Consider the following 12,427-nt stretch of genomic DNA (forward strand, 5'->3'; position numbering starts at 1 on the left):
CTAGTTAGAAAATGATTGTAGTTTAATTTTGCCACTTCACTGATTTTATTCGACTATAAAATCTCCAGTTATCGAAGTAAAACGGTCTTGTTTCAACGTTTTAACGAGAACATGCCTTATAGAACTTTAGATTTCCGTTATAAAATCACATTTTATCTCCAAATTAGTGCCGTCGTGTGCCATATAAAAGATTTGGGGGAAACAAAAGTAGATTTATTAAAAGCAGTATTATTAATAGCAGGTGGCAAACCTGCGGGTTTGGAGTCGTACCCCTGGAATGTTCAGTTCTTGAACTGTGGAGGCATGTGCGCAGCAAGCATTTTAACTAAGAAAACAGTGTTAACTGCAGGACACTGTTTCGACTTTAACAAAAATATTGGAGATATGTTGATACTGGCAGGTAGTACCTGAGGGCCTACCGCGAACCACGTTTGACGTGTTGCCTCTCTGTCGCACTTGTAAATTCATACGAAAGTATTACAGGGAGGCAACACGTCCAACGTGGTTCGCAGTAGGCCCTCTGCTTGTAATATCACGTAAAACGAGATAGCTAACGGCCCAATTCGAACTTTAAGATACGTCAGTTAATAGATCTAGAAAAGGTATGAATTAGATATGTCAGTGTCAAATGTGACATTTCTTCAAACAAAAACGTCACTTTTAATACTGACATATCTAATCCATATCTTTTCTAGATCTATTAACTGACGTATCTTAAAGTTCGAATTGGGCCGTAAGTCTCAGTTCCTACATTTTAAGTATAAATTTTCAGCATCGCGTTACATCTTTGATCATCATAGGCAACAGCACAGTGTCTGGGATTTTAGGATCCATCCGGATTATAATACTTCAGCTTTATTCTCTGATGACATAGCCATCATTTTCATAGAAGATATGTTCCTCTTCGATCGCCACGTGCAGCCCGCGAAGCTCGTCAATACTGATCGGTGGATGAGAGAAACTGGGACTACGTTCACAGCGACTGGATGGGGACAGACTTCGGTATTTGTTTATGTTTACATCAAACAATTATTAAGTTTTCTATTATGTTTTGAAAAACAATATACGTAAGTACAATTTGTATGAAGGGCCCAAATTTTCAAAGTGCGGTAGCAACCCCTAAATAGTATTAAAACTTAATCAAAAATTACATTGGATATTTAGTGGTAGATTTTACATTAAGCGGATGTCCTTTATGTTTTTAAAATTTGCCGTTTTTCATGAAGGAAATGAGTACGTCTACAAACTGTATTTGTATTTAACAAAACTGTCGGTGCGCCTAATAGAGGCTTCTGGTGACCAGAGGGCTGGCCTGCCTGAAAATACGTCCAGCTTTCTGGGCAACTGGTCCGTTGAAGGCGATCAAGACCAAATTTTTTACCTGTAGGGTTTTTAAGTTTTATTATGTTTGTTTATTTCTTTCTTTGTTTTTATGAACAATTAATTATTTTTATTATGTTCAGGAAGATGGTGAACTATCTTTGAAAGGTCTCATGGAAGCAAAATTACGCTTTATTCCACGCAAGGAATGCTTGAAAGAATACCAAGGAGTGATATTCAGCCATGACATGTTCTGCCTTTACGGGAATGGGACTAGTGATACATGTAAAGGAGACTCAGGAGGAGGCATCTTGTGGAATAAGTGAGATTTACTTTACAGCATTTACTTATTTCTTTTTAATTATTTATTTACAAACAAGATATATACAGTGGTATTACTAAAATAAATTAAGAATTAGCTTACCTAAATCTAAAATAGGCCCTTGAGGTATTGTACCAAGGATGCTGGCGGCATTTCCTCGCTGTATTGCAATGTCAGCTCTTCTGTCACCAGACGCTTCGCGATTTCTTTCTACGAACAACTTATGCGCGCTGGGACCCCATGGACCTCGAGTTTCAACTTTTATTAATTAATTTCTCAGTATTACTGTGTGTTTTTATCCACTAGTTCAATGTTATTATATTGAACGTTGTTGCTAACGGGGTAATTGGGGTAGCTTGGAGCATCAATCAATATTTTATTTTTCTTCTGGTAAAAACATAAGTATTTGTATTTGATGCTCATTAATGCAAGCATGACAAGGTCAAACGTCGGCTGGCTATATCGGCCATTAATAATGTGGATGTGCCTACCCTCTTTATCGACCGATCATAAAATTACCATGCTTTCCTCAGTTTTCATATTACGTCAAGCAAATGAGACTACTTGTGTCGATGTCATCGGTAAAAATGGTGAAGTTAACGGTCATGAAAACCAATTTTTACCGCTTGAAAAGTAGCGAAACTTTTGTTAAAATCTGCGATATCGGCGCAGCATAGGAGCCTTCAGATTTTTGGCGCGAGCCGTAAATGTGACGTTTATGCTTCCGATGTAGCCTACAAGATGGCAGAACACACAATGCACAAGAAAACGTACCTACAAGAACTGTAAATGGTAGCACTTGCTTTGGCAATGTACATGTGTACATATGTTTCCGATTCAGGGTACAAGATGACAGACTCTCCAACGCGCACGATCCCTACCTACGTATATAATTATCGCTTATGGTTCCAGCATGATTGTGGGCATCGTGTCGCACGGCAAAGGCTGCTTGAAGTATCCCGGCGTTTATTCCAATGTCTACTACTACACGGGCTGGATACAGAACACTACCGAAGAACTGTATCAAAAATATTGTCGATTTCAGTCATTTGGTTAGGTCATATTTACAAATAATAAAAACAAGTATTTTTTACACATACATAGTTTTATTTCTCCAAAATGATAAGTAATAATTTTAGTTGTAAATTTTTATATCTTTCAAATGTGATGATAATGCCGATTGAATAAATAGGATAAAAGCAACATAAGTAGAATAAGTGGCTTCTACTTGTTATTCAATCTAAAGGTGGATCAGGTATACCTGTTCTTATGTATTGGTATAGGTACATAAGAATTAATTTTAGTAAAACTAAAATAATTGTAACTTAAAAGTACATACGTACAGCATAAAAATTAAAAATTAAAATATAAATATCTAAACAGTTAGGAGTCACATGATCCTAGCCACCGCCAATTAATCGAAGTTATTCTCTCATTTTAATAAATCGTGTAGAAGTTTTGTATGTACTCGTAAAGCTTTTCTTCTCGCTCTATTTTTTGAATTTCGACGCATATACGTCAGTTAATTACAGCCAGCCAAGGTCATTGTTTTAATTTTAACGTGCAATCACAATTTCGCTTACGTGCCGAGTCATAAATTCATTATACCTATAATAAAAAAATTAATTAGAACACCACTGAGCTGCAGTATTCATTTCATAATGCCGTATCCGTGAACAATCTTTGAATAATGTTATATCAATCCCGTTACACGTGTTTTGGCTTTTTATTTTTAGTTTTGATTACACAAACATTATGTCATAAACATAGACACAAACACGCACATGTATTGACAATTGAGGGTAAAATAGTGGGAGGAAAGCCGGTCCCTATAGAGAAGTTCCCACATATGGCTCAGTTGCTGAATGGGGGGGCGCTGTGTGCCGGCACCATCCTATCGAGCTGGGCTATCATGACTGCGGCGCATTGCTTCGAATTTAACCAGGACATAGACGATATGGAAATTCACGTAGGTATGAATCAAAAACACATATTGAGTTAAGCCTTCTCGAACTCAAATATATCAAGTTCTGTGTTTAAATAAAACACTTAAGTTACTAAAAATAAGTGAACGTGAATAAGTTTACCCCAGATTTGTTTAGAATTGAAATGGTACCTACATCGCAATTCTGAACAAATAAAATAGTTCTATCAACTGTACCAACTACTGCCTACATTATTTCAGGAGCCAGATATACATACGATTCAAATGCTGAAGTGTACGATATATGGTATTTCATCATACATGAAGACTACAGTAAGGTCATGCCTTTTTCGTGCGACATCGCACTTATATTTGTGAAACAACCTGTCAAATTCTCCGTTAAGACAAAAAAGGCCGTTATTGCAAACTCAGACAAATGGATGGTGCAGGGCGCAACCCACTTCTCAGCTACGGGATGGGGCTGGATAAAAGTAAGTACATTTACCATAGATGAGTCAGCATCAATTGTAGGCAGACATACAAAAGTATACGTCACCTTATAATAATTTTACAAATAATTTAACGACCGGTCTGGCCTAGTGGGTAGTGACCCTGCCTATGAAGCCGATGGTCCCGGGTTCGAATCCTGGTAAGGGCATTTATTTGTATGATGATACAGATATTTGTTCCTGAGTCATGGTTGTGTTCTATGTATTTAAGTATTTATATATTATATATATCGTTGTCTGAGTACCCACAACACAAGCTTTCTTGAGCTTACCGTGGGGCTTAGTCAATTTGTGTAAAAATGTCCTATATTATTTATTTATTTATTTAATTACATATTTCTACAGTATGCTCTCTTCTTGAAAAGTTTGTCTTTATGTATTATGAGATTTATGAGACTACAAATCTAAATCTAGGAGAATAAAATAATCTTCTTACTGATAGTGTTCGGTTCGAGGTGTAATCCTCAACTTATGTATTTAGAGATTTGTATAAAAAATACTGATTGTATTTTACATTAAACATTTGCTTTATATTCCTTTAACATAAGGTACCTAAGTGAAACGTCCGTACTCGATATGCTAATTCCCAATATCTGACACTTTGTTGCCACCCCTGGGCCGTATTCGACAAGGCACATTTGACGTATCAAGTTGATATCCAGTATCCAGTTGATGTGGAGAAATTGTGACTCCTATTGCTAATGAGATGAGTAATGACATAAGTTTAAAGATGATATGCTCTGGGACCGTTATGAGCATTCGGACCCTCGATAATATTTTGCAGTACAATGGGCCGCTCTCCAGCCACGGCTTGATGACGACCAGTCTGCGCTACGTGCCGTTAGACAAATGCGGCCAGCTACACAACCTTACTATGTCCGAGGATATGTTCTGCTTGTATGGAAACGGAAAATATGACACTTGCAAAGGGGACTCCGGCGGCGGCGTGGAATGGAACGGGTAAATTGTTTATTTTATTTTTATTATACATTGACCTTTCCAAATATTACTCGAAAAAAATACTACAAAAGATGATGGCTATTTTTACATGTATGACCCATGTACGGTCGGTGCCTCAACATAAGTACCCATGTCGCCATACTAAGTGTATAGAAAAGTGGATACTTATGTTAGGGAACCGACTGTACTTATAGCTGGTTTTTTAATAAGGTTAAATATTGACTGACGTCAGACCACAATAAAATAATATCATGTTGAACTGCTGCATTCTCTATTTGAATATCTCGAGTTAGATTGGGCCCCAAAAGCACTGACATTTAAACACACCTCATTTCTCAGTATCACTTATCTAGCAGGAATACAGCGTGGAAATAAAGTCACAATTGGAATTTCACATTAATCCACTTATAGGCACCATCCCTTATAAAGTGAATATTTTAAAGTTAAACCCCTAGTATAATAATCAACTGTTAAGACATGACATTGCAGACACGACAATACAGATGAAAAATCTAGTAAGCTAAAGTTTAAATAAGATCGGGGCTGGTACAGCTGCGAGTTGGTCAACAATAAATAAATAATAAAAATAAATAATATTATAATAATAAGAATAAGAATAAGAAACCATTTATTGCAACACAAAAAGCACACTGGTTACATAATATAATAAGATTTACCAAAGAATTTGTGCGGCAAAAGGAACGGGCTCAGCATACGCCGCGTCAGTCATTTCATTAGAAATTGCCTGCGCAGCGCTGATTTTCAGTCCGTCCCCTTCACTGAACCACATTGTCATTTAGGATATTCTTACACAGATTCACGAAGCCCCACAGTAAGCTCAAGAAGGCTTGTGTTGTGGGTACTCAGGCAACGATATATATAATATATAAATACTTAAATACATATAGAAAACAACCATGACTCAGGAACAAATATCTGTGTCATCACACAAATAAATGCCCTTAATGGGATTCGAACCCAGGACCATCGGCTTCACAGACAGGGTCATTACCCACTAGGCCAGACCGGTCGTCAAACAATGAATAACATTTTTAACTATTAGCAGTAAAAGTATTATGTATAGGTAAGTTTATGGCTCTACTATACATTACTTACGAATTTTTTTTTTTTAGGATGGTAGTAGGAATTGTATCGCACGGTGATGGCTGCGCTCAAAAAGACAAGCCCAGCGTGTATGCCAACGTTTGGTACCTCAGAAGCTGGGTACAGAAGAAACTGTTTGAATTTCAAAATGAGTTTTGCAACAAATCGATTACTGACGGAATCAGGACGGAAAACTCAAGTATTCTAAGGTGTAATATAAAATAAACTTAAAGTACTTTATTCTCTAAAAAATCAAGTTTTTTTCTTAAATAAATCTGACCAACGTCATTTAGCAACTATATATAGGATTCATGATGGCACGGAAGAAGCAAAAATACTAAACCAGGTATGTAGTAGAATAACTGGAAGTTAAACCATAAGAAATCATGTTTCGATAAAATTCATCAGTGATGAAACTGATTCATCACTGATGAACTTAGCATTTCATATTTCAAAATAGTAAATGTCGAACGTAGTAATCCCGTCTGAAATACCACAAGGTACTTTAACTATCTTATTCTGTAACTTTACCTATTTTCCGACCACACTGATTAGATGCGTGTAGGTATACGCAGTCATATCTCGGTTGCACTTATAGCATACGTGTTATATATTAGATAAATAGCAGTAAACATACATACATTTTAATTAAATATATTTCTATTTTATATATTATGCACATAACAAGTTAATTACTGTTACACGTTTTGAGATACTTAATTAGTATTAAATAAATTGTGTAGTTCACTGGAGTAAGTTTTCCGGGTTTGCTTTATACATTAATCTCGGATAATTCAGGACAAAAATATAGTACTCACTCAATTTGAAGTTATTCAAACTTGGGATAAGGAATTACACAAATGGTTGACTTGTAATTAAACTTTACATTATGCTGCATATATATGCTGGATTATAGAACGTTACGATTACAGAAAATGTTTGGAATTTAGTATAATTTAATAGTAAACAATATGTATTTGTTTTTGTCCTAAGAAGCAATATTTCATTCCAACTCTCAGGATTTCATGTTTCTTCTGCGAATACTGAAATCGTGTGTGATCGTTTTGCACCATGCTATTAAATTTTATGAACTTTGAGACTGCTAGTAATTACGTTTTTAATTAAATTACCTTGATTCTCGGTCTAAATTGCTACATGTAAAATGAAAAGGTAATTATGCGACATAAAACACGCGTTTCTCGTCTCTACCAATTCGTGCATTTATTTATTTTTATACGATTCACGTTTTGCACAACCCATACTAGTATGGATGAAAGAAATACGTATTATAACTTTGAGGGTAAAATAGTTGGCGGCCATTCAGTTCCGATAGAGAAGTTTCCGTTCGCCGTGCAAGTGTTTAACTATGGAGCGCTGTGTGGCGGCACTGTCCTGTCCAGTTGGGCCATCTTGACCGCAGCTCACTGCTTCAACAACAACAAAAACGTAAAGGATATACATGTGCGTGTCGGTGAGAATAATTTAATAATTATCTTTAAATATTTTGAATCAATAATTTACTGATATATCTCTATTAAAATTTACATCTCATGATAAAAATTTTAACGACAGATATAAGGTTAACAAGAATATGCATAATATTTCTTTGAATACTAGAAGCAATGGTTACAGGTGCTAAGTATATATATGACATGACAGCTGTTTCGTATAAAATATGGTATTTCGTCGAGCATGAAGATTACAATAAGGAAGCTCCTTTTGCTTGTGATATCGCATTAATATTTACAAGAAGGCCAATCAAATTCAATAAGAGAACACAAAGGGCAATGATCGTGCAATCAAACAAGTGGATGAATGAAAGAGAAAAGAATTTTAAGGCGACAGGTTGGGGATTCACGTCGGTAAGTTATAAATATTATTATCATATGCAATATGCTAGTTAAGCTATTGAGCGCTTATTTTGCCGAACGGAACGGAAATAGAAAATTCCGTTCGGTATTAATATTTTGATTAAGATTATACTACTACTGTTACATACTTGTTCGAAAAAAGGTTTGTCTATTTCTATATTAAGTACTAAAATGGGTGCTTTTTTTACACTTAACCGTGGTCGTCCATGACAATGACACGATTTATCGTCACGATAAACCAACAGACGTATTCAATAGTCTCGAAAAATCGTTAGGCCAACCCTTACCTTCTGACCTTCGCAACCCTTTACTTTCTGTTAAATAAAATTAACAAAGGCTTTCTATTGTTATGAATACATTCTCTGATTCTGCAGTACCGTGGTTCGATGTCCAGTTCGGGGTTAATGGAGACCCATCTACGCTTTGTGTCATTAAAGAATTGTAGAAGAAAGCACCGCGGCATTCGGTTGACAGAGGATATGTTCTGCCTGGACGGCGACGGCAAACGGGACACCTGTCAGGGAGACTCTGGTGGAGCCATTTTATGGAAGGGGTAAAGTAATCAACAAATAAGTACAGTATTAAATAAGAATGAAGTATTTCTGCTCACATATGACATTTCGTTATGAAGATTATGATAGTATAGTACTCATTCTGGTGACCAGAGGGCTGGTCACTATTCACCCAGCGTATTAGCATCGCTATACAGCGGGGAAATACGGCCAGCCTTCTGGGCACCTTGCCCGTTGACGGCGATCTGGGACAAATTTTTTATCCATAGATTTTTAAGTTTTATTATGTTTGTTTATTTCTTTTTTGGTTTTATCAATAAAACTACCTACAAGTACTTATAAATGTCGCAGTCAACTGGTTATATTAGCCAGCTAATTAGTCGCCTAGGCCGATAGAAAATCACCCAATGATTAACAACTTAGCGTATTCAAAGTCAGCTCTTTGAAAACGACTGGTTCAATCAGCCAAATGATTTAAATTTAACCGAAAAAGGGGAGTGAACAAGGTCTACTTATGTACTAAAATATTTCCGCAATTGTTAAGTTCTCAGAAAAGTTAATTTGATACTTTAACTAAATGCTTTTTTTATGATTGATGATAAGGGTTTGAAGTAGAAGTCATAAAAAATGTGCCATATTTTCGTTGCTACTGCTAGGAATTCAGTAACACTCTGTCACTCTAATACATTAATTCAAGCGAAGAATATTTACTCTTAGGCAGGTAGGTGGTTTAACTCAAGGGAAGAATATATGCTCTTATTTTAGGCAGGTCGTGGGGCTGGTTTCGCATGGCGAAGGTTGCGCACAAAAGGACAAGCCAGGCATATACACGAATGTTCATTACTTCTTGCCTTGGATGAAGATGAAAATTAAGGAAGCTCACAGAAAATACTGTATAAAACTAGTAGGGAATAAAAACATAGGTAAATAAAGTACAATAAGACATACATACATCTTTGGATTATTTATGAACTGATTTATAATGCTTCAGTAAATCAGTATATATGTACCTAGCTACAGTCAGGAAGCAAAATTACCTCGGTTGCCTGGACCGAGAGGTACCCGAAGCTTCAAACTTTAAAGTAAGTCATAGGGTAAGACCACCAGTGAATGAACACTTAAGCAATTATCCAAGTTTGAAAAATCATTGCTCAGCATTCATTAATAATTGGAATAATTAACTGCAATTTAATCAATCCTCATTTAATAAATAAGAAAGTAATTTCTGCGATTTTTAATTACTTTCATAGTTTTTGAGTTATACCAGAATTTACCAAAAACTACCCAAAAACCTAATGAATGAACATAAAAACTAGTGAATGAACACCGAAAACCCCAGTGAATGAACATTATTTAACTCTTTTTAATTAGCATAATAAAATCATTTTTATCACAAACACCGTCTCCGGCTCTATTTTAATAGGTATAGCGATAGCGTTTATATCTTTTTATCCCTCCATATTGACTTCGAATCGATTAGAATGTAATAAAATTATGGTTATTCACCAATAACATAGAAACCCATTACATATTAAAAGGAAAAAATAAAATCAACCATTAAAACAAGAACCAACGTGCATATTTTGATGAAAAGGGGTCATGCTCACCAAATAATGCTTAAAATAACAAACTTGTCACTGCATTGTTCGTGGTTACACTGTTCATACATAGAATTAGTAGGAATCCAATAAATGAACAAGCCAAATTTTGTATTGTTCATACATAGGCATGACAAATCTAGTAAATGAACTATAGAAATTTGGTTTGTTCCAATACTGGCTAAATGAATCAGAATCGTTTTCTATGCAGAATCACAAAAAACAAGCTCAATACGATTGTGTTTACATATACATTTGGGAAAAAAATGAAATCTACGTGACACCAGTAAATGAACACACTGTTCATTTACTGGTTTCAGAACATTTGATGAGCCAGTAATGGAACTATAAAAAATAAAGACTTAATCGCATAATACGCCGACAAAGTGTACATAAATAGAAGGTTCAACTCTTAATCTAACCAAATAACTAAACTTTGCACTTGTAAAGATTAAATAAGCACTTCATATGTTGCTCCAAACGTACACTGTTCTTATCTGGGATCTAATATTTCCATACAAAACTTCAAATCCAAAAATACGTAAACTTCAAACGCCAGTCACGTCTTAACTGGTCGAAAATAAATTTATTACGGGTTGTCATTGCATAGGAAATAGAGTTGTTAATAAGAAAAAAAATAAGATAAGTGGAAGAAATTGCTATATTTCTTATTTTGGACAAAAAACGTGATTTTGTTCATTCACTGGGGGGTGTTCATTCACTGGAGGGTTTACCCTATATATATAATGTAAGTAATTTTAAAAATAAGTGTTTGAAACATAACCTTCGCAGGCAAAGTAACATGTTTAATTTTTTATAAAAATAAAACGTGACTTGGTGTAATAAATAATAATAAACTTATAATGGTGCATTTTAGACCATGGAGCGAAAGTTGTTTAATCAGGTTTCGAATCGATGAAGTTACTTACTAGTCTCTCTTCTTACTAGTAAGGCCTTTCTCTAGAGAAAGGCCTCAAGATTGCTATTATGATCTGAACAACCGCTAAGATTTTTCATAAACCGCAAGCTGAACGCAATACACACTGCACTTAAAAAAAAATCAAGCCCATTGATATTATTAACTACTTTTGGTAGCAAATGTGTAATTTTTGTTTTAGGTGGGCTATCAGTCTTTTTTATGTGCTACCTAAAATAGTAATATCTGAAAAGTTACCTAATTCGGAACTATTAGAACGTTAACAAAACATCGACGGCAGGTTTAACGGTAAGCGACTAGGGGCACGGTTTGGGCTCGGCACAAAGTAGCGATTCATCATTTAACCGTCTCCTTTGATAAGACAGTTTATACGTCATTTAAATGAGGAATGATTAGTATTTTTTTTTACAATCAAGGTAGGTACTTACTTTTTACCCGACTACGGCAACGCAAAAGGAGAGTTATGATTTTAATTTTTAACAAGCAGAAACGTCTGCGAACGATGCTATTAAGCTTAGAATAAATTTAAAAGTGGAAAAATTACTGTCTTGGGTGAGACTTGAACTCACGACCCCTGGATATGGAGGGGTCGTGAGTTCAAGTCTCACCCAAGACAGTAATTTTTCCACTTTTAAATTTATTCTAGGGTTATGATTTTGACCGGTATGTATGTGTGTATGTTTGTAAGTATGTTCATCTGTTCCCTCATAACTTCTAAAGTACTTATTATAATTTAATCAAAATAAGTTTAGGTAAATATTAATTCAAAGGGTGCATTCTGTCTTTCAAAACAACGGACCTGTTATTGGCCATAATGTTGGTGTACTAACTATAAAAATCAAATTGAATTTGTATTTAAGTATAAAAAATTGTGCTTATTTACATTTACATATTACAGTGAAACCTGGTTATTAGCATAAAGTGATATTTGACAAACTGTGATTTGTATCTTGTATGTAACTCTTAATGATCTTGTAGTGATAACATCTTGCATGATAAGGTGTCAGGTCGCGATGTCAGTAGCCAGTGCGTTATCGCGACTCTTAGCGCTAGCAAGTACCCATGATCGGAGGGTTGGTGAAGTGCGAAAAACTATTTACTCATTAAGTGGTGTGAAGCTACGTATACGTCGTACGCGCTGTCTCGGAAAGAAAATATCGGCTGAATTAGATTTGTTATTAAATAAATAAATACTTCCGCGATTTTCGATTTTACTATACAACTAAAATGTTGCGTGCGTCGGAGATTAGGGAGCCAAATATAGACTTATCAATTATGTATTTAAATATATATTACTTTGTATATTTCTGGCCGCTTTAGTAGGTTATAATTATTTTTACCGTTCGTCCCTATCTTTCCACTGTTGCATT

General features: G+C 35.3%; 3 protein-coding genes across 3 annotated transcripts; all 3 read left to right on the top strand.

Annotated features, from left to right (window-relative positions):
- Positions 1-384: 384 nt before the first annotated feature.
- Positions 385-2,728, top strand: LOC134663680 (trypsin epsilon-like). The gene is made up of 4 exons (XM_063520126.1): positions 385-400; positions 773-1,002; positions 1,464-1,642; positions 2,555-2,728. The coding sequence occupies exons 1-4, from the start codon at positions 385-387 to the stop codon at positions 2,697-2,699; spliced, it is 570 nt and encodes a 189-aa protein (XP_063376196.1). The 3' UTR covers positions 2,700-2,728.
- Positions 2,729-3,272: 544 nt separating this feature from the next.
- On the top strand, positions 3,273-6,445 carry LOC134664159 (chymotrypsin-1-like). The gene is made up of 4 exons (XM_063520747.1): positions 3,273-3,615; positions 3,828-4,057; positions 4,860-5,035; positions 6,169-6,445. The coding sequence occupies exons 1-4, from the start codon at positions 3,333-3,335 to the stop codon at positions 6,362-6,364; spliced, it is 885 nt and encodes a 294-aa protein (XP_063376817.1). The 5' UTR covers positions 3,273-3,332; the 3' UTR covers positions 6,365-6,445.
- Positions 6,446-7,327: 882 nt separating this feature from the next.
- On the top strand, positions 7,328-9,453 carry LOC134663687 (trypsin epsilon-like). Its single transcript, XM_063520131.1, has 4 exons — positions 7,328-7,610; positions 7,772-8,001; positions 8,385-8,563; positions 9,288-9,453. The coding sequence occupies exons 1-4, from the start codon at positions 7,406-7,408 to the stop codon at positions 9,451-9,453; spliced, it is 780 nt and encodes a 259-aa protein (XP_063376201.1). The 5' UTR covers positions 7,328-7,405.
- The last annotated feature ends 2,974 nt before the right edge of the window (positions 9,454-12,427 follow it).

The sequence above is a fragment of the Cydia fagiglandana genome, chromosome 4 (assembly GCF_963556715.1).
Source record: "Cydia fagiglandana chromosome 4, ilCydFagi1.1, whole genome shotgun sequence".
Classification (NCBI taxonomy): domain Eukaryota; kingdom Metazoa; phylum Arthropoda; class Insecta; order Lepidoptera; family Tortricidae; genus Cydia; species Cydia fagiglandana.